Below are 23,751 nucleotides of genomic sequence, written 5' to 3' on the forward strand. Positions count from 1 at the left end.
CTACCAGCAACGTAGCGGCGTGGATGGAGAGGAAAGGACGGATCTTGGCGATGCTGTGAAGGTGAGACCGGAAGGCTCTGGTGACGGATCGGATGTGTGGGGTGAACGAGAGAGCCAAGGACGACACCGAGGTTGCGGGCCCGTGAGACGGGAAGGACGGTCGCGCCGTCCACGGTGACGGGAAAGTCAGGGAGAGGACGGGGTTTGGGAGGGAAGATGAGGAGCTCAGTCTTGGACATGTTGAGTTTTAGGTGGCGACGTCCCGGAGGCAGGGGGAGATGCGGGCCTGGAGGGAGGGAGAGAGGAAAGAGGTGGAGATGTAAATTTGGGTGTCATCTGCACAGAGATGATAGTTGAAGCCGTGGGAGCCGATGAGTTCAGCAAGGGAGTGACTCCTTGCTTATTCCCTTTCTAGACGGTGAGCTCGCTGTGGGCAGGGAACGTGCCCGTTAATTCTGTTGTATTCTCCCAAGTGCTTACGTACGTATCCGGACCTAAGCTTATGTTCATATCTGTAAAGTGAGAGAAGCAACGTGGCTTAGAGAAGAGAGAGCACGGACCTGGGGGTCAGAAGATGTGGGTTCTAATCCTGGCTCCGCAAGTCGTCTGCTGTGTAACCTTAGGCAAGCCACGTAACTTTCCTGTGCCTCAGTTACCTCATCTGGAAAATGGGGATTAAGACCGTGAGCCCCACGCGGGACAACCTGATTACCTCGTATCTACCCCAGTGCTTGGCACATAGTAACAAATACCGTGATTATTGCTGTTAATTATATTAATGTCTGTCTCCCTCTCTAGAGTGTAAACTTGTTTCGGGCAAGGAATGTGTCCGTTTATCATCATATCGTGCTTTCCCAAGCGCTTAGTAGAGAAGCAGCACGGCTCAGTGGAAAGAGCCCGGGCTCGGGAGTCAGAGGTCGTGGGTTCTAATCCCAGCTCCGCCACTTCCCGGCTGTGTGACTTTGGGCGAGTCACTTAACTTCTCTGTGCCTCAGTTACCTCATCTGTCAAATGGGGATTAAAACTGTGAGCCCCACGTGGGGCAACCTGATCACCTTGTATCCCCCAGCGCTCAGAACAGGGCTTTGCACATAGTAAGCGCTTAACGAATACCACCGTTTCATTTATTATATTTTACAGTGTTTTGCAAACAGCGTATGCTCAATACATGCGATTGAATGAGTGAATTCTTGGTACAGTGCCATGAACATAGTAAGCGCTCAATAAATACCATTGTTCGATTGATTCCTTTTTCATTCCCTGGGCTTGGAACACAGCGAGGCTTGATAAGTACAGAGGCGCACAAACGCGCACATATGTGCCCACGCTTTTCGTTCTTGGAGACGATCGATCAATCAGTGGTATTTACTGAGCATTTACTATATGCGGACCGGTGTACCAGCTCATTACGGGAGAGTTGGTAGACCCGTTCCCTGCCCGCAACGAGCTTACAATCTAGAGGGGAAAGAAGCAAGGAGCCTTCACTCAAATGGGAGAGATTTATGTTGGTATTTGTTAAGCGCTTACTATGTGTAGAGCACTGTTGTAAGCGCCGGGGTAGACACAGGGTAGTCAGGTTGTCCCACGTGGGGCTCACAGTCTTCATCCCCGTTTTACAGATGAGGTAACTGAGGCACAGAGAAGCGAAGTGACTCGCCCACAGTCACACAGCCGACAGGTGGCAGAGCCGGGAGTCGAACCCATGACCTCTGACTCCGAAGCCCGGGCTCTTTTCCACTGAGCCACGCTGCTTCCCCTGTGACCGGTCCAACCTAGAGGGTGATACAGATGGTGAGATTTGAAGCAGCGTGGCTCAGTGGGAAGAGCCCGGGCTTGGGAGGCAGAGGTCATGGGTTCGACTGCCGGCTCTGCCCCTTGGCAGCTGGGTGACTGTGGGCGAGTCACTTCACTTCTCTGTACCTCAGTTACCTCATCTGTAAAATAGGGATGAAGACTGTGAGCCCCTTGTGGGACAACTTGATTCCCCTGTATCTCCCCCAGCGCTTAGAACAGTGCTCTGCGCGTAGTAAGCGCTCAACGAATACCAACATTGTTATTATTATTATTATTATTATTTTCGTCCCTGTGTGAGTGGGACTGGCAGAACTAAATGGGTAACTGACAGTCCCTTCTGCGTTATGCGCAACTGTCGATTGCTCTTTGCTGCCCAGGTGTGTGTTCCCATAGAAGCAGCGTGGCTCAGTGGAAAGAGCCCGGGCTTCGGAGTCAGAGGTCATGGGTTCGACTCCCGGCTCTGCCACTTGTCAGCTGTGTGCCTGTGGGCGAGTCACTTCGCTTCTCTGGGCCTCAGTTCCCTCATCTGTAAAATGGGGATGAACGGTGAGCCTCACGTGGGACGGCCTGATTCCCCTGTCTCTCCCCCAGCGCTTAGAACAGTGCGCGGCACACAGTAAGCGTCTAACAGATGCCAACGTTGTCATGATTATTTCATTGCTCTCAGTGAGATGGCCCACCCACAGCCTCCGCTTCTAGCCAGTTCTGATTGGTCTGGTCCAGGCCAGGTCGATGTGTCTTGCGCAGCGGGCTCCTGACCGGACACGGCTGCGTCTTGTCCCTGGCGTGTTACTGCACGCTCTCTTGAAAGACTTCCTTCACTCTAAGCCATTTCAGCTCACCGCAGTTGTTCGGGTACCTTGCCCGTGGCCCGTTCTCCCCTCCCATTCCCCTCAACGCCGGTGTGATGAGCATTACTTCGAGGACGGTGGTCTGACTGCCTTCCGGGACCCAGTAGGTACCGTTATCGGTTGTTGTGCTGCGGAGTGCCGTAGGGTGACGTTTTTTTCATGGTATCTGTTAAGCGTTTACTGGGGGTCGGGCCCTGTGCTAAGCGCGGACGTAAAAACGAGGTTATTCATTCAGTAGTATCCATCGAGCGCTTACTATGTGCAGAGCAGCGAGGCTCAGTGGAAGGAGCACGGGCTTTGGAGTCAGAGGTCATGGGTTCGAATCCCCGTTCTGCCACTTGGCAGCTGGGTGACTGTGGGCAAGTCACTTCACTTCTCTGAGGTTCCCTCATCTGTAAAATGGGGATGAGGACCGGGAGCCCCACGTGGGACAACCTGATTCCCCCGTGTCCACCCCAGCGCTTGGAACGGTGCTCTGCTCGTAGTAGGCGCTTAACAAATACCAACGTCATTATTACTATTAAGCGCTTGGAATGAACAGTTCGGCAACAGATAGAGACAGTCCCTGCCCAGTGACGGGCTCACAGTCTATCAGGTCGGACACAGTCCCCGTCCCATCTGCGGCTCACAGTCCTCGCCCCCATTTTACGGATGAGGTAACTGGGGCGCAGAGTTTAGTGACTTACCCAAGGTCAGAGAGAAGACAAGTGGCGGAGCACTTGGGATATTTTATTAAAAATCCCACCAACCACTGTGGGGAAGAAGCCCTGCCCCAGCGGGATCGGAGAGTAGGCGGAAGTTAATCATTCGGCCGATCGGTGGTATTTATCGATTGCTCACCGTGTGCAGAGAACTGCACTGAGCTCTCGGGGCAGAACGGAACAGTAGAATTGGTAGAGACGACCCGTGCCCATAAGAAGCTTAGTCCGGGAGGGAGGCAGACTTGAAAATAAATTACAGATAGGTGAAGTGTCAGAGTGGTGCACAATTCATTCATTAATCATATTTATTACGGTGCATTTACGGTGTGCAGAGCACCGGACTAAGCGCCCTGGGGCTGAGGTTGGCGTGGATGTCCGCTGCTTAGGAGGTACAGATTCAAGCGCGGGGGGCGACGCAGAAGGGGGAAAGGGTGAGTAGGGGAAATGAGGGCTTCGTTGGGAGGAGATGCGACTTCAGGTTTTAGGAGGGCCTTGAAGGTGGGGAGAATGGTGGTAACAGTAATCAAAATGAGGGTATCTGTTAAGCTCTTACTGTGTTCCAGGCACTGTGGTGGATGCAAGCAAATCAGGTTGAACACAGACCCTGTCCTACATGGGGCTCACAGTCTTAATCCCCCTTTTACAGATGAGGAAACTGAGCCCCAGAGAACTAAAGCGACATGCCCAACATCGCACAGCAGACGAGTGGCAGAGCCAGAATTAGAACCCATGACTTTCTGACTGCCGGGGCCCGTCCTCTATCTGCCAGGTCGCTCTGCTTCCTCAGTAGTCCAGCGACCCCCCCCCCCCCCCCCCCACGGGGCAATATGCCAGAGGCAGCCAGAGGGCCGGGGCTTCCCCCGTTCTTTTGCCCACCTCTGTGGCGAAAAAACCTTCCCAGTCAGTCCAAGTTAGACTTCTCTGTCAAATTTGGGGAGGAAGTAGTAATTGGATCGGGATAGCCTTACCCTGGAGGGATGATAAACTGTTGTTTCCTTGTTTCTGAGGTGTCTGATTTCGCCTGACCTCTTTTTCCCTACAGGGCTGTCCTCCCCACATGTAGACTGTGAGCGCGTTGAGGTCTTAGTTTAGGGCTTTGCCCGTCTGAAGGACTTAAATACCCGTGGTTATTGATTGACTGTTTGAAAATCCTTTTGATAGACTGAGCCTAAGAACGGCATAGCCTAATGGAAAGAGCACGGGCCTGGGAGTTAGAGGACCTGGGTTCTGAAGCTGGCCCTACCACTCGACTGCTGTGCGACCTTGAGCGAGTCACTTAACTTCTCTGGGCCTCAGTCACCTCATCTGTAAAATGGGGATTAAGACCGTGAGCCCCGTGTGGGTCAGGGACCATGTCCAACCCGATTAGCTTGTATCTATCCCAGTGCTTAGTACGGTACACACTGAGCGTTTAACAAATGCCATTAACCGCCCCCCCCCCCCCCCCCGCCCCACAAAAAACAGAAACACAAAACAGTAGGGAAGAAGGAGCAATGGCCAATCTGCGTAGTAATACGCTAACTCGAAGGGCTCGGGGAAGCCATTCATTGGTTTCCTAGAATTCTTCAAGGGCTGAAATTCTTGCCCAAACTCAAGAGACAGAGTTCTCACTCGATTTCTAAGGGAGATGGAGTCACACGTTTGCAGTTGTCTGAGGGATGCTGGGATTTAGCGTCAGGGACAAGGGATTTTCCCATATGCTTGAAGGTGCCATAACCCCTAGGCTTTCTGGGCGTCACTATTCCCTCACCCTCTACAGATGCCAAATCCTCCTCTCTCTACCGTCAAAACATTACTGAGGTCCCATCTCCTCCAAGAGGCCTTCCCCGATTAAGCCCTTTTTCCATCCCTCTCGCTCTCCCTTCTGCGTCGTCTATGCACTTGGACTGTGACCTTTGGAAGCGCTTGGTACAATGCCCCGCACACAGTAAGCGCTCAATAAATACGATTGAATGACTATTTGCCCCGCCCCCAATCCCACAGCACTTATGTACATATCTTTAAATTCTGTATTACAAGTAATTTATATTAATGTCTGCCTCCCCCTCTAGACAGTAAGCTCGTTATGGGCAGGAATTGTGTCTGCTAATTTTGTTGTACTCTCCCAAGCACTTTGCGCAGTGCTTTGCTCATAGTGAGTGCTCAATATAGACCATGAATGAATGGATTGCGTGCCAGGAAGCCCCAAACAGGGAAATCCAGGCCATGTCGGAACTGATGGGCTGAACTGGAGCCAACCCAGGATTCTGTGACTTTTGCCCAGGCCTCTGGGGGTGCCGAGGAGAAGAGGGAAGGCCTCCCCTCCAGTCTGACCCTGGGATATTGCTTGCTTTCACAGCTCCGGACGGATCATATCATGTCCCTTGGGCTACTGTTCTAATTATTCATTCATTCGCTCGTGTTCATTGAGCACGTACCGTGTGCAGAGCACTGTACTAAGTGCTTGAGAGAGTGCAGTACAACAAGAAAGGCATATTCCCTGCCCACAGTGAGCTTACAGTCTAGATGAGGGGAGAGAGACGTGAAATCAATAAATTACCGATATATATATATATATGAGTTCTGTGGAGCTGTTGGGAGGGGAGAACGAAGGAAGGAAGTCAGGGCGATGCAGAAAGGAATGGGAGAAGAGGAAAGGGGAATTTAGTCAAGGAAGGCCTCTTGGAGGAGATGTGCCTTCAATAAGGCTTTGAAGCGGGGGCTGGGAGAGTAATTGTCCGATTTAAGGACGGGGGGCAATCCAGGCCAGAGGCATGACGTGGGCGAGGGGGCAGCGGCAAGATAGACGAGTTCAAGGCACAGTGAAAAGGTTGGCGTCAGAGGAGCCGAGAGTGTGGGCTGGGTTGCGGTAGGAGAGCAGCAAGGTGAAAAAGGAGGGGGAAAGGTGGTGGAGTGTTTTAAGGCCAGTGGTGAGGAGTCTTTGTTTGATGACAAGGTGGATGGGCAAGTGCTGAGTCTTTCGAGGAGTGGGGAGACAGGTCCTGAATGCTGCTTTTGTAGAAAAGTGATCCGGGCAGCAGAACCAAGTATGAACTGGGGTGGGGAGAGGCCGAGGCGGTAATGGAGGCAGGATAGGATGAGTATTCACGCGGTAGCGATTTGGATGGATGGATGCACGTGTGCAGTCTGAGGTGGTGGGAGGACATCGGAGTAGAGCTGTCTTGAAGGCGGGAGGAGATGCGAGACCGGAGAGAGGCAAACGGATCGGATCCTTCTACAACCCAGCCTGCACACCTCGCTCCTCGGGCGCTAACCTTCTCACTGTGCCTCCGTCTCGCCCATCTCACAGCCCGCCCCTAGCCCACATCCTGCCTCTGGCCCGGAACGCCCTCCCGCCTCAGATCCCACAGACAATTACTGGCTCCCGCTTGGGCGCCTTACTGACGGCACACCGTCTCCAAGAGGCCTTCCCGGACTGAGTCCCTCCTTTCCTCTCCTCCCGCTCCCTTCTGTGTCGCCCTGACTTGCTCCCTTTGTTCCTTTCCCTCCCCAGCCCCGAGGCACTTATGTATCTATCTGTAATTTTATTTATTCGTTCTGATGTCTATCTCCCCCCCCCACCCCCAAACTGTAAACTCATTGTGGGCAGGGAATGTGTTTGTTTACGGTTGTAATGTACTCTCCCAGCGCTTAGTACGGCCATCTGCACGCCGTAAGTGTTCAATGAATACGATTGAATGATAATAATGGTATTTGTTAAGCGCCTGTTATGTACCGCACCAAGCGCTGGGGTGGATTGGACCCGGTCCCCGTCCCACGGGGGGCTCACGGTCTGGATCCCCGTTTTGCAGATGGGATAAGTGAGGCTCGGAGAAGTTGAGTGACCTGGCCAAGGTCACGCAGCAGACCAGTGGCAGAGAATGAATGAAATGGTGGTGGTTAAAGGATAGCTCTGCTGTGCACTGAGCCCTGAGAAAAAAATACACAGATGGAAATTGAACATGATCTGTCCTTCAGTGGGCTCATAATCTAGGGTTCCATTTGTCTCGACGCGAAAAGAAATAGAGGCGCCGTGGGGTAGTGGATACAACATGGGCCCGGGGGGGGGGGTCACTCCACCACTTGCCTGCTTTGTGACCTTGGACAAGTCACTTCTCTGTGCCTCAGTTACCTCATCTGTAACCTGGGAATTGAGATGGTGAGTTTCACGTGGGACAGGGACCGCGTCCAACCCAATTACCTTGTATCCACCCCAGTGCTTAGTACAGTGTCTGGCCCATAGTAAGCCCTTAAATACCACGATCCTTCTTCTTCTTCTTCTTCTTCTTCTTCTTCTTCTTCTTCAGTCAGTCGTATTTACTGAGCGCTTACTGTGTGCTAAGCGCTTGGAAAATACAATTCGGCAGTAGATGGAGACCGTCCCTACCCAACGACGGGCTCGCAGGGCCCAACTCTGGTGATTAGGGGGACTTCTCCATTAGAGAGCCACAATTTCTAAGGGGAATAATGTGACCCGATCTTTGTACGCTTGGGGTCAGTCTGTCCGTCCGACCCGTATGATCCAAAATTGGTCCGTTTGGGGACTTTCTTGACAGCAGCAGGCTAGGGAGCTTCCATCCCCACGGCCCATATCATTCGGAAACTTACTCCCTTTTTAAAAGCTTCCAAGAGGAACTGGCTTCTTAGCTGTTAACACTCTCTTTCCCCCTTGTCATTCTGGCTTAGCCAACCCACTGTCTCAGCTCCATCAGTGAATCAGTGTCCAACTTGATTAGCTTGTATCTGCCCCAGTGCTTAGGAGAGGGCTTGCAACATAGTAAACACTTAACAAATAGCATCATCGTTATTATTATTGTTATCAATAATCACTGGTATTTATTGGTGTGTGCAGAGCACTTAACTAAATACCTGGGAGAGTGCAATAAAACAGAGTCGGTAGACACATTCCCTGCACGCAATGAGCTCTTAGTCTAGAGGGGGAGGCTGACGTGAATATAAATCGGTAATTTATCGATATGTACATAAGTGCTGTGGGGCTGAGGGTGGGGTAAATACCCTTCATTCATTCAATAGTATTTATTGAGCGCTTACTAGGTGCAGATCACTGCACGCTTGGAACGTACACATCGGTAACAGATAGAGACAGTCCCTGCCCTTTGACGGGCTTACGGTCTAACCGACCGTACCAAATGCCCAGCTGGCTGTGGATGCAGATCAGGAGGTATTAGGAGAAGCGCAGTAATAATAATAATCGTGGTATCTGTGAAGCGCTTACTACGTGCAGAGCACCGTTCTAAGGCGCCGGGGTAGCTACAGGGTAGTCAGATTGTCCCCCGTGGGGCTCCCATTTTTTTTAATCCCCATTTTTACAGATGAGGTCACTGAGGCCCAGAGAAGTGAAGTGACTTGCCCACCGTCACACAGCGGACAGGTGGCGGAGTCGGGATTGGAACCCTCGACCTCTGACTCCCAAGCCCGGCCTCTTTCCACGGAGCCACGCCGCTTCTCTTGTAATAATAATTATGGTATTTGTTAAGTGCCTGCTACGTGTCCGGCACTTTACTAAGCGCTAGAGTAGATGCAAGCGTATCGGGTTGGATAAAGTCCCTCTCCCACATGGGGCTCCCAGTCTTATTATTGGGTTCGAATCCCGGCTCTGCCACTTGTCAGCGGTGTGACTGTGGGCGAGTCGCTTCACTTCTCTGGGCCTCAGTGACCTCATCTGTAAAATGGGGATGAAGACGGTGGGCCACACGTGGGGCAATCTGATCACCCTGTGTCTCTCCCAGCGCTTAGAACAGTGCTCCGCACGCAGTAAGCGCTTAACAAATACCAACAGTATTATTCCCCATTTTACAGCTGAGGTAACTGAGGGACGCAATGGGCTAGGGGATAGAGCATGGCCTGGCAGTCAGAAGGACCCGGGTTCTGATTCTGCCCCTGCCACGTTTCTGCCGGGTGACCTTGGGGAAGTCACTTCACTTCTCTGGGCCTCAGTTACCTCAAATGTAAAATGGAGGTTAAGAATGTGAGTCCCATGTGGGGCATGGGCTGTGTCCCGCCTTGCTCTTAGTACGGTGCCTGGCACATAGTAAGCGCTTAACGAATACAAAGAAGAGTGGACACCCCAAAATTAGAATGTGATCCAAGGACAGAGTCAGTGAACGGGAGGGACTGGCTGGCCCTTTGAGGAAACGGTTCACGGCAGCCCCTCCGCCTCTCCCTTCCTCACCCCAACCAGTTCGTCCACATCCCTTCCTTCCTCTCTCTCTCTTTCTCCTCTCTCTCCCTCCCCATCCGGAGCTTTGGTTTTTTTGTCCAACTTTGCCCCCCGGGACCGCCTCTTGGGTGGATCTCTGTCTTTGTCTCCCTCTTCCGCTCCTGTCTTTTTTCCTCCTTTTTGAGGGTATCTGTTAAGCGCTTACTATATGCCAGGCACTGTACTGAGTGCCGGGGCAGGGTTAGATGAAGTTCCTGTCCCACAAAGGGCTCACGGTCTTATCCCTCATTTTACAGATGAGGTTAACTGAGGCGCAGACGAGTTGAGTGACTTTTTTATGGTATTCGTTAAGCACGTACTACGTCCTGGGGTAGATACAAGCTAAGCAGGTTGGACACGGTCCCTATCCCACATGGCACTCACTGTCTTAATGCCCATTCTGCAGATGGGATCGTTGAGGCACAGAGAAGTGATGTGACGTGCAGAATCAGAACCCGGATCCTTCTGACTCCCCGGCCCGTGCTCTTTCCACTAGGCCATGTTCCTTCTCCTTCACTCCTCCTCTCCAAACTTCCAATTTCAGCCATTTGCTCCATCCCAGAAGCCCCGCCTCCCCCAAATGCCCCATAGCAGGATGCCCCGTTGTATTAAAATTCTTGGTACGTCATTTATCTCTTTTTCTTTCCTTTTTTAAAAATGACATTTGTTAAGTGCCCCCTATATACCGGCCACTGTGCCCAGCGCTGGGGGAGATGACAAACCAACCAGAACGGACACGGTCCCGCTCCCTAAATGGGGCTCACGGGCTTGATGCTCATTTTGCAGATGAGGGAACTGAAGCCCAGAGAAGTGAAGCGACTTGCCCGCGGTCTCACAGCGGACGAGTGGCAGAGCCGGGATTAGAACCCAGGTCCTTCTGACTCCCAGGCCCGTGCTCCGCCCGCTAGGCCAGGCTGCTGTCCTTTTCCAGAGATCGTGCCGCCCCCGAAAAGGAAAATACATTCCTCCCCGTATCCAGCCTCGGACCAGGGCTGCTCAGGGCCGCCGTCCTGACGGTGTCAGTCTTGCCTTTGCTGGTGATGCGGTCTCCTGCCTAGATCCAAATAACCACCAGCGTCCTCGCCAGCATTTCCACCCAAGAACGTGAAATCTGGAGGGAGCTGTCGCCGACCGAAGTGGATTTAGAATCGCCTGTCCTCCGATGGAGAACCAAAGCCACTCTCCCCATCGTAAAACGGTAATTCGATAGACCTTGACAGAAATGACAGTTCCTCGGGCAGAGTGCTACGCTTTCGGAGAAGAGCGGTCATAAATTTTTCATCTCCGGTCCTAATTAAGGTCCTCGCTCGTGAGTTAAAACACCTCCTAGAAACGCTCGGTTCATTTTCCCGAACCGAAGCCGATCTGTTCATTTGAGGAACGGTGACAACGTGACTGCTGGTAATGGGATCGCGGTTCCAGAAGTTCTCCATTACCCTGGGACACAGAGTAAAATAAAAGTGTCAGGAGATGTTTATTTTGCAAAACAGCAGTGGTGGTGCAAGAGCTGGGGAGCACACTGTTCTTTTTGGGATAACAGTCCCCTGCCCTACCCATAACGGCTCATTTTGTCCTGTTTCAGTAAAGTGATTTTAGTTCTTTGGAACTTTGAATTTTATTCAGAATAACAGTTTTATATTTCCAAGCACAGATTGTCACTGCCAGAAAAAATAAACGAAATTTTCCAGGTCATTCTGGGAGACTGTGGCTAGGGTCAGGTTTCGGGTGGAATCGAAGTGGAGAGAGAGGAAAATCGAGGCTGTCTGGCGAGCTCTGGAACTCTCACCTTAGGAGAGAGTTTCGAATCCGTGGTAACTGCCATCCTCTAGTTACCCTGCGCAAACTGCCTTTCACACTCCAATTCCCCTGCTTTGTGGCGCTCTTTGGCCTCCGCGGACTTGCTTTGCTGTTTAAGACACGGGTCAGGGCATTCACGTTACCGAGTGGGGGTGTTCTACGACCCCCCAAAGGGTCGTTCCGGGGTGACTTCAGGAGCCCACTGTGACAATAATAATAATAATGATATTATAAAAGTATTATTACCATTATAAAACTGCTATCGGGAAGCAGCGTGGCTCAGTGGAAAGAGCACGGGTTTGGGAGTCAGAGGTCATGGGTTCAAATCCCAGCCCTGCCACTTGTTAGCTGTGTGACCGTGGGCAAGTCTCCTCACTTCTCTGTGCCTCAGTTCCCTCCTCTGTAAAATGGGGATGAAGACCGTGAGCCTCCCGTGGGGCAACCGGATGACCCCGTATCTACCCCGGCGCTTAGAACGGAGCTCTGCACATAGTAAGCGCTTAACAAATACCAACATTTTTAATACGCGTTAAGCACTTGCTATGCGGTAAGCACCCTTCCGAGCACCTGGGTAGGTACGAGTTGATCAGGTTGGACGTGGTCCCCGTCTCACGTGGGACTCGCACTCTTAATCCCCGTTTCACAGATGAGGTCGCTGAGTCACAGAGAAGCGAAGTAGCTTGCCCAAGGTCACCCAGCAGACATGAGATGGAGCTGGGATTAGAACCCAGGTCCTTCTGACTCCCAGGCTCGTGCTCTACCCACCAAACCTAAAGGAGGCTGCAACAACCCTGCCCCCCGGCTTGGGGTCCCCCTGAGGTTTCGATCGACCCAGCGGGGGGTTTTCGGGCCGTTCTGGGCAGGACCGACCCTCCTCAGACGCTCAGTAGGACGTCACTCTGCCCCTTCTCTGCCGTGTGACCTTGGACAAGTCACTTTTTACTTCTCTGGGCCTCAGCTCCCCCACCTGTAAAATGGAGATTAAGGCCGCCATCCCCACTGGGGACATGGAGTGGGTCCAACCTGATTAGCTTGTGACTTCCCCGGCGCTTAGTGCAGTACCTGGCACATAGTAAGCGACAGATACCCGTAAAATGGATTTTTTTTTAAAGAACCAGGAAGGACTCGGAACAGACTCCTAACCGGGGTCGGGTCTGGCCCGAGCCCTCCCTGGGAAGGGACTGTGAATCGAGAGCCCGCTTCAGCCCGCCCTCGTGGCAGCCCCGGGTGCCCCCCCCCCCAGCCCCGTCGGGTCTCTGGCCTGCCGGCGGAGTCGGAATTTCCCGATCTGCCGGGGGAGGGGGGGCGGCGTTCGATCCCGCATCCCTTCTTGGGACGTCTGAACATCAACACCCTGACCGTCGCTCAACAGCCACCGATTTCATCTGGGAGCCAAAGGAAAGCTTCCAGAGGTTAAACGTTAGACGGCGGAAGGGCTCGAAACAGACAGTTCATTTTGTACCGTGCTCTAAGAGAAGCCCAGATTCCACCGTGTTTCAACAGAGCTTCACTGATCGATCAAACCCCTCAGGAGAGAAGCAGCGTGGCTCGGCGGAAAGAGCCCGGGCTTTGGAGTCCGAGGTCATGGGTTCGAATCCCCGTGTGACTGTGGGCGAGTCACTTCTCGGTGCCTCAGTCGCCTCCTCCGTTAAAGGGGGATGAAGACCGGGAGCCCCACGTGGGACAACCTGATTCCCCTGTGTCTACCCCCGGCGCTTAGAACGGTGCTCGGCACATAGTAAGCGCTTAGCAAATGCCAACGCTATCATTAACAGAGAGCCCCGCTCACAGATGTATTTGCTAGCTAGCCAAAGAGGACCGCAGAGCTGATTGAGATGCTATTTGCTTTGCCTCTGGAAAAACAGGTAGGATGTGGTGGTTTGAGGGGGTTGATTATCCACTCAGGGAGTGTTTTTAACTAGGGGCAGGTGTTTAAAAGGTGTTCTGCGGATGAAGATGGCATTAGTTGAAAGCGAAACGGCCCATTGGTGTGCATCTGCACGGTGCCGGAGCGGTGACTTCCGTTTTCCCCCGAAAGGTAAGGTCGGCGATCCCCGAGGCGTTGATTCCAAACCGAGGTTGTAAAATCGAAACGGCTTTGTCGTAGAACAAAGCAGCGTGGCTCAGCGGAGAGAGCACGGGCTTGGGAGTCGGAGGACGCGGAAACCCGACGCTGCCACTTGCCTGCTGTGTCACCTTGGGTAATGATAATAACGATAGCGTTGGTATCTGTTAAGCGCTTACTGTGCGCGGGGCACCGTTCTAAGCGCCGGGGTAGACACAGGGGAATCAGGCGGTCCCACGTGGGGCTCACAGTCTTCATCCCCATTTTACGGAGGAGGCGACTGAGGCACCGAGAAGTGAAGTGCCTCGTCCGGAGTCGCACAGCTGACAAGCGGCGGAGCCGGGATTCGAACCCGTGGCCTCCAGCCCGGGCTCTATTCCACTGAGCCATGCTGCTTCTCGTGCTTCTCGGGCGCTTCGCTTATGTACATATCTGTGATTTATCCATTTATATCAAAGTCCATCTCCCCCTTTAGACAGTAAGTTCGCTGTGGGCGGGCAACGCGTCCGTTTATCGTCATGCTGCGCTCTCCCAAGCGCTCAGTACAGCGCCCCGCACGCAGCAAGCGCTCAACCGATGCGACTGACTGAGTGAAAACGAGCGGGAACGGAAGCTCTGCTCGCTTGCCTTCGGCTCCTCGGGTTGGAAGAATCCCAGCCTCCCGGGAGACCCTCCCGGGAGACTCCCCCTTCCTTCTCCCCCAGCTGCCCACCACCACCCTCCTGCTCTTCCTCCTCCTGCTCCTTGAAGGATTCTGGGCAGGAGTGCTCTGCCACCTCCATCGCCCTCGTTTAGAGAAGATGGGTTCTTCATTTCTCCGACGTGTTACTAATAATAATGATGGCACCTGTTAAGCGCTTACTACGTGCAGGGCGCTGTTCTGGGCGCCGGGGAGATACAAGGCGAACGGGTCGTCCCACGTGGGGCTCACAATCTTCATCCCCATTTTACAGATGAGGGAACCGAGGCCCGGAGAAGTTAAGCGACTCGCCCAAACTCACCCGGCTGACAAGAGGCGGAGCCGGGATTACTCAATTCAAAAGACATTGCGGGCTGGCGATTAGAAACCTCTGGCAATGTATATCCTCTTGGAAAAATCGGACACTATATCGTTCCTCGAATGGTGTGTGTCTCGCCCCTCTGATGACGCTGGTATTTGTTAAGCGCTTACTACGTGCAGAGCACTGTTCTGAGCGCCGGGGGAGATACAGGGTGTCGGCTTGTCCCACGGGAGGCTCCCGGTCTTCATCCCCATCTTGCGGATGAGGGAACTGAGGCCCAGAGAAGGGAAGCGACTCGCCCACAGTCACGCAGCTGACGAGTGGCGGAGCCGGGAGTCGAACCCATGACCCCGGACTCCCGAGCCCGGGCTCCTTCCACGCTGCTTCTAGATTGCGAACTCCTTGTGGGCAGGGATTGGGTTTACCTACTCTATCGTACTGGACTCTCTCAAGCACCTAGCACGGTGCCGTGCGCAAAGTAAACGCTCAGCAAATACCATCGATCGAGCGACGGATTGTAACCGGTACTCTCTGAACCTGCCTGGTACCATTAGGTCAACTATAAGCATGGCCCGGTGGAAAGAGCACGGACTTCGGAGTCCGAGGTCGTGGGTTCGACTCCCGGCTCCGCCACTGGTCAGCTGCGTGACTGTGGGCGAGTCGCTTCCCTTCTCTGGGCCTCAGTCACCTCATCCGTAAAATGGGGGTGAAGACCGGGAGCCCCACGGGGGACCACCTGATTCCCCCGCGTCTACCCCGGCGCTTAGAACAGAGCTCTGCACATAGTAAGCGCTTAACAAATACCGACATTTGGTGAGGCTTAGGCCCGCCTCCAAGGGAGAAGAAGGCGGGGGGAGGAAGGAAGGTTGTTTCTCCCTCCAGAGGTAGCCCCCTTAGGGATTTGGCTGCGGCAGGGGGATTTGTTATTTCACGGGCCCGCGGTTCAGGAGACTGGGTTCCGGTCCTGGCTCTGTCGCTTGTCAGCTGTGTGGCCTTGGGCAAGTCGCTCACCAGCTCTGTGCCCCGCTTATCTGTAAAATGGGTAGAAAGAAACCTGGCTCTCCGAGGCAGCCCGGCGAGGAACCGTGTTTCCTGTGACTGTCGTGAATCCGCTCCGGGGCTGGGCGCGGTGCTGGGCACAGAGAAGCGTTGCGGCCTCGTGGGGTATGGGCCTGGAAATAATAATGATAACAATGCCGGTATTTGTTAAGCGCTCACACCGTGCAGAGCACTGTTCCAAGCGCTGCGGGAGATAGAGGGTCACCAGGCTGTCCCACGTGAGGCTCACGGTTAATCCCCATTTTACAGATGAGGTCACTGAGGCCCAGAGAAGGGAAGCGACTCGCCCACAGTCACACAGCCGCCAGGCGGCCGAGCCGGGAGTCGAACCCAGGACCTCTGACTCCCGAGCCCGGGCTCTTTCCACTGAACCACGCTGCTTCCCTAATCAGAAGGACGTGGAAGGAAGGACTTGGGTTCTAATCCCTACTCCGCCACTTGTTTGCTGTGTGACCTTGGGCAAGTCACCTGACTTCTCGGTGCCTCAGTCAATCTCATCTGTAAAATGGGTTGGAGCTGAGAGCCTGTTCTGTGTCCAACCCGATTATCTTGTATCTACCCCAGTGCTAAGTACAGTGCCTGGCACAGAGTTGGCACTTAGCCAATACCACAATTATCCTTGTTATTATAATGTAGTAGATGTCACCGTCGATCTTCATTAAAATGGCAACTTCAGCGTATCGAAGAAATCCACGTCATAGACATACGTTAAAAGTCTGTGAGATATTTGAATTTTTAATTACCTGATGCAGTCGGGACTGGGTGACCTCTCTGCGTCTCTTCAAATCCTATTATTTTGTAATTTTCACGAACCTTCCCCCTTGATCATAGTGAACGACGCTGTAGTTCAGCGGGGTCCTCTACTAAATTTCTAGAGGGCCCGTGGAAATGTATTTCACATTGTTCCGCGTCTGAAGAAGAAACGAGACGTTACAGACGTTCGTGGAGTTCGGTATCAAATGTCCTTATTGACAGCCCTAGATCCGCTTTCGTTCATCGTGTAGTGTTCATTGTGAAGCGCAAGGTACCCTGACTGCGGACACTCAATTGATGTTTGCCAATTAACGTCGCTATGGCAATCTACAGTGGATGCGTTCATGAAAGGTGATGAAGGGCTAAATGTATATAAAGAAATAGCTAAATGCAAGAGCTAGAAGGAAATAATTTAATATCCCAGGAGGCCAGAAACAGAACAGAGAAGGCAAAGTGAAAAAAGAAAACGAAGCACTACCAAGGAAAATTGTGAAAGACCCCCCCCCCACCCCCCCCCCCCACCGTTGCGGTATTTAAAAATAGTTGCAAAAGCACCGCAGAAGGGAACCACAAATGAAACCATCCCTTTCCCGGTAGTGGCAGAGCCCGGGCCTCTCACGGAGTGCGTATCACGCCAAAGAGATAGTAGGGTTCCACCTCCTGACCCGTTCAGATCGGAAGGAACAGGGTCTGGGGCGGCCTTAAGAATGGAAGTGGCTTTGATATACGGGGAGTGTGTCGGGGAAGGGGTAAAGAGCGAAGGCCCGGTGTTTAATACAGTGCCTGGCACATAGTTTGTGCTTAACACGTACCCCGATTATTATTATCAGGTTGGGACGGTGGATTATGGGTTGCTTGGAATGGTGATCCAGGCGAAAAGGTGGCGTATGAGCGAAATGCCGGCGGTCAGGATCAGAGCGGAGTTTCCGGTCCTCATTATCGATGGTATTTATGGAGGACTTAACGGTGTGCAGAGCGCTGTACCGAGCGCTTCATGGAGTGCTCGGCACATAGTAAAGCGCTTAACAAACACCATCGTCATTATCATTTCCTACCGGACGCAGAAATTTCGTCCAACGCATCCAAGCGTCATTTTGCTTCTAGTCAGAACTGGAAGAGGTGAAAATGTCAGGTGGCAGGGAATGTTTATGCACTTTGACCTACGACCTTTGGGCTTCTGGTACTTGCCCCATCCTCAACCCCACAGCGCTTATGGACATATCTAATAAATGATAGGCTCTAAAACATTTTTTACATCAATTGCTGTCTCCCCCTGTAGACGGTAAGCTCCTCGCAGGCAAGGAACACGTCTCCCAAAACTGTGTCGTATTGGACTCTTGTCAGGCGTTTAGTACGGCGCTCTGCACGCAGCAGACACTCAATAAATACCATTAATTGAGTGATTGAGGGAGCAGTTCTCCCCTCCAGTCGGATTTGCCCAGGGTTGCAGGCTTGAAATTCTGTCAGGCAGAGAGAGAGAAGTCCTGTCAGGCTTTATGAGTTCAGGGACCAGTGAAAAGCGTGTCAACCTTTAACCGGACCAATCTTCGTTGGTTTGGGAGGTGGTGTGGGAGGGAAGGCATCTCAACAGGAAGGCTTCTCAGAGGGAAAGAATAATTGGACTCAAAACGCTTCTCCCACGTGAAATTTATTAGATACAAACATCCGAAGTGGAGACTTGTCAGAATTGCTTAAATACAACGCCCAACTCTTTCGTATGGTACAAATACAGTCACTCTAAGAACGTTTTCCTCACTTTGAGCTTCTTTCGTGTAAAATACCTCAGGGTTGCACCTTCCTTCGTACGGATACTGTAGAGGAACGTACGCGCTGAAGATCCTTACTTACTTTCAGGATTTTCACAGCTTAGCAAAACCCGTGGGCAGAGAACATATAATAAGAATAATAATAATGTTGGCATTTGTTAAGCGCTTACTAGGTGCAGAGCACTGTTCTAAGCGCTGGGGCAGATACGGGGTAATCAGGTCGTCCCACGTGAGGCTCACAGTTAATCCCCGTTTTACAGATGAGGTGACTGGGGCACAGAGAAGTGAAGTGACTTGCCCGCGGTCACACAGCTGACAGGCGGGAGAGCCGGGGTTCGAACCCACAACCTCTGACTCCCAAGCCCGGGCTCTTTCCACTGAGCCACGCTGCTTCTCTATCTACCAACTCTGTTGTACTGTACCCTCCCAAGTGCTTACTATGGTGCCCTACGCTCAGTAAGCTCTCAATAAATGCCAACGATCAATTGATCCAGATAACTGACGTTAATAATGATTACGGTACTTGTAAAGATAACCTGTTGATAAAGATCAAGATGTTTGATAACGGTCCTAGAACCACTGCAGTTCAGTGGGTAGTGTAGCGTGGCTCAGTGGAAAGAGCCCGGGCTTGGGAGTCCAGAGGTCATGGGTTCGAATCCCGGCTCTGCCACTTGGCAGCTGTGTGACCGCGGGCAAGTCACTTCTCTGTGGCTCAGTCACTTCATCTGTAAAATGGGGATTAAGATTGCGAGCCTCACGTGGGACGACCTGATGACCCTGTATCTACCCCAGCGCTTAGAACAGTGCTCTGCACACAGTAAGCGCTTAACGAATACCGGCATTATTATTACTATCATTATTAACTGCGTAGCGCAAGGTAAGGTGACTTAACCCTGAATGTGGGCATTCGGTTGATATTTGCCAAGGAGCCTTGAAATGGCAATTTACAGCGTATTCACTCATGAAAGGTGATGAAGGGCTGAACGTGATATAAAGAAATAGCTAAACACAAGAGTTAGAAAGAACTAGGGGGACACGAACAGAGCAGATAAGTCAAAACGAAGAAAAGGAAATGAAGCACTGCCGAGGAATATCATGGCAGGCCCCCAAATTGTGGTACGGTGATCCTAAAATTAAGGTCAGGCTGGGGGAATTTTCCCTGGGCCTGCCCCCTCAGGACCCCCACCTCTCCCCACCTCTTTCAGAGAGCTGACCGTGGGCAGGTCGTCACTTAACTTCTCTGGGCCTCAGTTCCCTCATCTGTAAAATGGGGATTGAGACCGTGAGCCTCACGTGGGACAACCTGATGACCCTGTATCTACCCCAGCGCTTAGCACGGCGCTCGGCACATGGTAAGCGCTTAACAAATACCAACATCGTTATAGTCGTCGCTAAGAAAGACGGAAGGAGTTTCAGGTTGGGCCTCGAATCTCTGACCCCCCCCCCCCCCCGCCCTGCTCTATCCTGCCTTCGCTGCTGTATGCAGCACAATTACTGGCATCACTTCAGTGCCTACCCATTTGCATACTTCATTGCTTAAGCCCTTATCTGTAAATCCACTTTCCTCCTTCCTTCCTTCTATCTGTAAATCATTTTAATTCCCGAACAAAGTGCATCATGGCCCAGTGGATAAGAGTCCAGGCCTGGAAGTCAGAGAACCTGGGTTCTAATCCCTTGCTCCACCGCTTATCTGCTGTAACTGAGGTAACTGAGGCATTCAAATCAAGATGGTGAGTCCCATTTGGGACAGGGACTGTGTCCAACCTTGTATTTATCCCACCACTTAGTACGGGGCCTAGTATGTAGTAGGCGCTTAACCCAAACCGATCACTCTCCTCTCCAGTCTCCCACCTCCTCCTGCCTTCAAGACATCTCTACTTGGATGTCCTCCCGTCACCTCAAACTTAACGGGGCCAAAACAGAGCTCCTTATCTTCCCACCCAACCCTGTCCTCCCCTTGACCTTCCCAACACTGTAGATGGCACCACCATCCTTCCTGCATCACAAGCCCAACATCCTTGGCGTTATCCTTGACTCCTCTCTCTCATTCAACCCACCTATTCGATCTATCACTAAATCCTGCCGGTCATATCTTCACAGCATCGCTAAAATCTGCCCTTTCCTCTCCTTCCAAACTGCTACCAGGTTAATGCAATCACTCATCCTTCCCTGGCTGCATTACCGCATCAGCCTCCTTGCTGACCTCCTGCCTCCTGCCTCTCCCCACTCCGGTCCATACTTCACTCTCTTGCCCAGGTCATTTTTCTACACAAGCATGCAGAACATGTCAACCCGCTCCTCGGAAAACTCCAGCGGTTGCCCATCCACCTCCACGTCAGACAGAAACTCCTCACCGTTGGCTTTAAAGCACTCCACCACTTTGCCCCCTCCTGCCTCTCCCCTTGCTTCTCTCCTTCTAGAACCCGGCCTGCAGACGTCACTCCTCTAGTTCACTGTGCCTCGATCTCTCCTGGCCCACGGCCTGCCTCTGGCCCGAAACACCCTCCCTCCTCGAATTCAACAGACAGTTACTCTCCCCCCATTCAGGTCTTATTGAAGACCTCCAAGAGGCCTTCCCGGACTAAGCCCCGCCTTTCCTCATCTTCCCCTCCCTCCACCATCACCCTGACTTGATCTCTTGGCTCTTCCCCCCCCTCCCAGCCCCACAGCAGTTATGTACTTATTTGTCTTGCCTTATGCCGTCGAGTCGTTTCCGACCCTCAGGGACGCCACGGACACATCTCTCCCAGAAGGCCCCGCTCTCCGTCGGCATTCGTTCTGGTAGTCGATCCAGAGAGTTTTCTTGGGAAAAATACAGAAGTGGTTCACCTTTGCCGCCTTCTGCCCAGTAAACTCAAGTCTCTGCCCTTGACTCTGTCCCATGCCGCTGCTGCCCAGGACGGGTGAGTTTTGACTTGTAGCAGATTGACTTCCACTCTCTAGCCACTGCCAAAGCTAGGATTGGCATGGGTATACCTCTGCTTTTTATGCTCCCTCTAATAGCCGAGACTGGTTAGAGTACTGGAAACTCCCCAGGTGTGACTCTGAGAGGGAAACATCATTGCAATTGTTTTCATCTGTATTGATATCGTGGCTCAGTGGAAAGAGCACGGGCTTGGGAGTCGGAGGTCATGGGTTCCAATTCCAGAGCTGCCACTTGTCAGCTGTGTCACTGTGGGCAAGTCTCTTCACGGCTCTGTGCCTCAGTTACCTCATCTGTAAAATGGGGATGAAGACTGTGAGCCCCACGTGGGACAACCTGATTCCCCTGTATCTCCCCCAGCGCTTAGAACAGTGCTCTGAACATAGTAAGCGTTTAACAAATCCCAACATTATTATTATTATTGTACTGTAAGCTTGTTGTGGTCAGGGGATGTGTCTGTTTAATGCTGTATTGTACTCTCCCAAGTGCTTAGTACAGTGCTGTACACACAGTAAGCACTCAATAAATTTGATTGAATGAATGAAATGTAAAAAATCATCACTCATCAATAAATGCACTTTCCCTTTTCCTTCTCTATATAAATTATTTTAATTCTCTGAACGCATTTCACGTGGAGCAGCATGTCCCAGTGGAAAGAGCGTGGGCCTGGGCGTCAGAGGGCCTGTGTTCCGATCCCAGCTCTGCCACATGCCTGCAGTGTGACGTTGGGCAAGTCGCTTAACTTCTCTGTGTCTCAGTTACCTCATCTGTAAAATGGGAATTCCATACCTGTTCTCCCTCCTGCTTAGAATGTGAGCCCCGTGAGGGACCAGGACTGTGTCTGACCTGATTATTCTCCATCCAGACTGGCACGACGTTAATACAGTCACTTATCCTCTCCCACCTTGATTACTGTATCCTCCTCCTTGCTGACCTCCAAGCCTTCTGTCTCTCCGCGCTCCCATCCCTACTTCACTCTGCTGGCTGGATCATTTTTCTACAGAAAACATTCAGGACACGTTTCCCCACTTGTCAAGAATCTCCATCTCCGCCTCAAGCAGAAAGTCCTCACCATTGGCTTTAAAATGTTCAATCACCTCCCCGCCTCCTACCTCACCTTGCTACTCTCCTATCACCACCCAGTCTGCACACCTTGCTCCTCTAATATTAATCTTCTCGCTGTACCTCAAACTCATCTTTCTCACTGCCGACCCCTTGCCCACGTCCTGCCTCTGGCCTGGAATGCCCTCCCTCCTCAAATCGGACCGACCCTTCCTCCCCCTGCCACTTCAAAGCCCTATTGAAGGCACATCTTCTCCGAGAGGCCTTCCCTGACTCAGCTGCCCCACCCTTTCCTCTTCTCCCACTCCCTTTTGCATCGCCCTGACTTGCTCCCTTTATTCATCCCCCCTCCCATCCCCCAAACACTTACGTACATATCTGCAATTTATTTATATTGTCTGTCTCCCCCCTCTAGACTGTAAACTTGTTATGGGCAGGGACTCTGTTTACGGTTCCCCCCAAGCACTTAGAACAGTGTTCTGCACACAGTAAGCGCTCAATAAATATTACTGAACGAATGAGTGAATCAGTATCTTCCCCAGTGACTAGAAAGGTGCTTGACCCATAATAAGAACCTCACAAGTACTACAGTTATTATTATTATGATTACAGTTAATGTGCAATAAACACATTTGATTGATTGAAGGAAGAAGAAATGGGGAAACTTCCACTTTTTAAACCCCACCCTCCTTTCCTTATTTCCAAATCAATTGTCTTCCTTCTCCCCCTCCCCCCCGAGCGGCCCCCAGGAGATGTTCCTAAATCCAAGCTTAATTATATGGATTATAGACTGTGAACTCACTGTGGGCAGGGAATGTGTCTGTTGTTATATTGTACTCTCTCAAGCGCTTAGTACAGCGCTTTGCGAACGGTAAGCGCTCAATGAATACGATCGATCGAATGAATGAATTACTGGGTTCATCCTGCTCACATTCGCCTTCTGAGGGTAATGCAATGCAAATTCTTTTGGGACAATCCTTCTATTTACTGAATTCTTTCCATAATCTTGCATCTGATTTTCTAGATGCCCCGTGATGAGACAGTCTGCAAATACTGTGGTATCAGTTATTTGATCCTTCACGAGTTTAAAGATATGGAAGAAAAAATGAAAGCAATGGAAAAAGAGATGAAATTCTACCAAGGAAGTGTTGAACGTGAAAAAACGCTTCAAGAGAAACTACAGTCTCTCAGCCAAGATTTTCAAGAGTACAAGTCTGACTGCGAATCAAAAACAGAGAGGTTGGAACATGTTATTCATTTCTATTTTTTCACATAAACAAAGTCATTAATTTAGTTCAAAGGACAAGTTCAGAAAACAAGGAGGCTTTGAATCTTTTGCCAGAACCAGCCAGTGACAGGTTATAATTTACACTCGAACACATTTGAGTTTGTTAATTAAATCAGAGCTTGAAACATTCCTTGGAGGCAAATATTTACTACCTGGATAATTCGGAACTAGTCAGTACTCATAAGTGGAAGACAGGTTAGAAAGTCTTTCAGAGGTTGCCATCCAAATCATTATTATAGTAGAAATACTTTTCCAAAGTCAAATCGGGTCGTCGAAATGCCTTGAATTGTTCAGTCAATTTTATAATTTTAAGAATGATAGAATGAGGATTACACGTTTTGAAAAATGAACAAAATTATCTCTAGAATTTTGAAATTAGTTCAAAATTAGATTGGAATGACCTAAGTGGAGATATATAGAGATGTAGATATATTTAGGATATAGATTATTATATTATAATAATTATTATATATTATACAGATTATAATATAT

General features: G+C 51.3%; 1 protein-coding gene across 3 annotated transcripts in view; it reads left to right on the forward strand.

Annotated features, from left to right (window-relative positions):
- The window catches only part of LEKR1 (leucine, glutamate and lysine rich 1), a 207,905-nt gene that overhangs the window by 11,732 nt on the left and 172,422 nt on the right, over positions 1–23,751 (forward strand). For 2 of the 3 annotated variants that reach the window (XM_029067557.1, XM_029067580.1), the window contains exon 3: positions 22,996–23,210. In XM_029067557.1, the coding sequence (XP_028923390.1) occupies positions 22,996–23,210 (215 nt within the window). Of the gene's footprint in view, positions 1–10,608; positions 10,744–22,995; positions 23,211–23,751 lie in introns of those variants that run through there. The other variant, XM_039912760.1, reaches the window with a different exon arrangement.

Source organism: Ornithorhynchus anatinus, chromosome 1 (genome assembly GCF_004115215.2).
Source record: "Ornithorhynchus anatinus isolate Pmale09 chromosome 1, mOrnAna1.pri.v4, whole genome shotgun sequence".
In the NCBI taxonomy this organism is placed as follows: Eukaryota; Metazoa; Chordata; class Mammalia; order Monotremata; family Ornithorhynchidae; genus Ornithorhynchus; species Ornithorhynchus anatinus.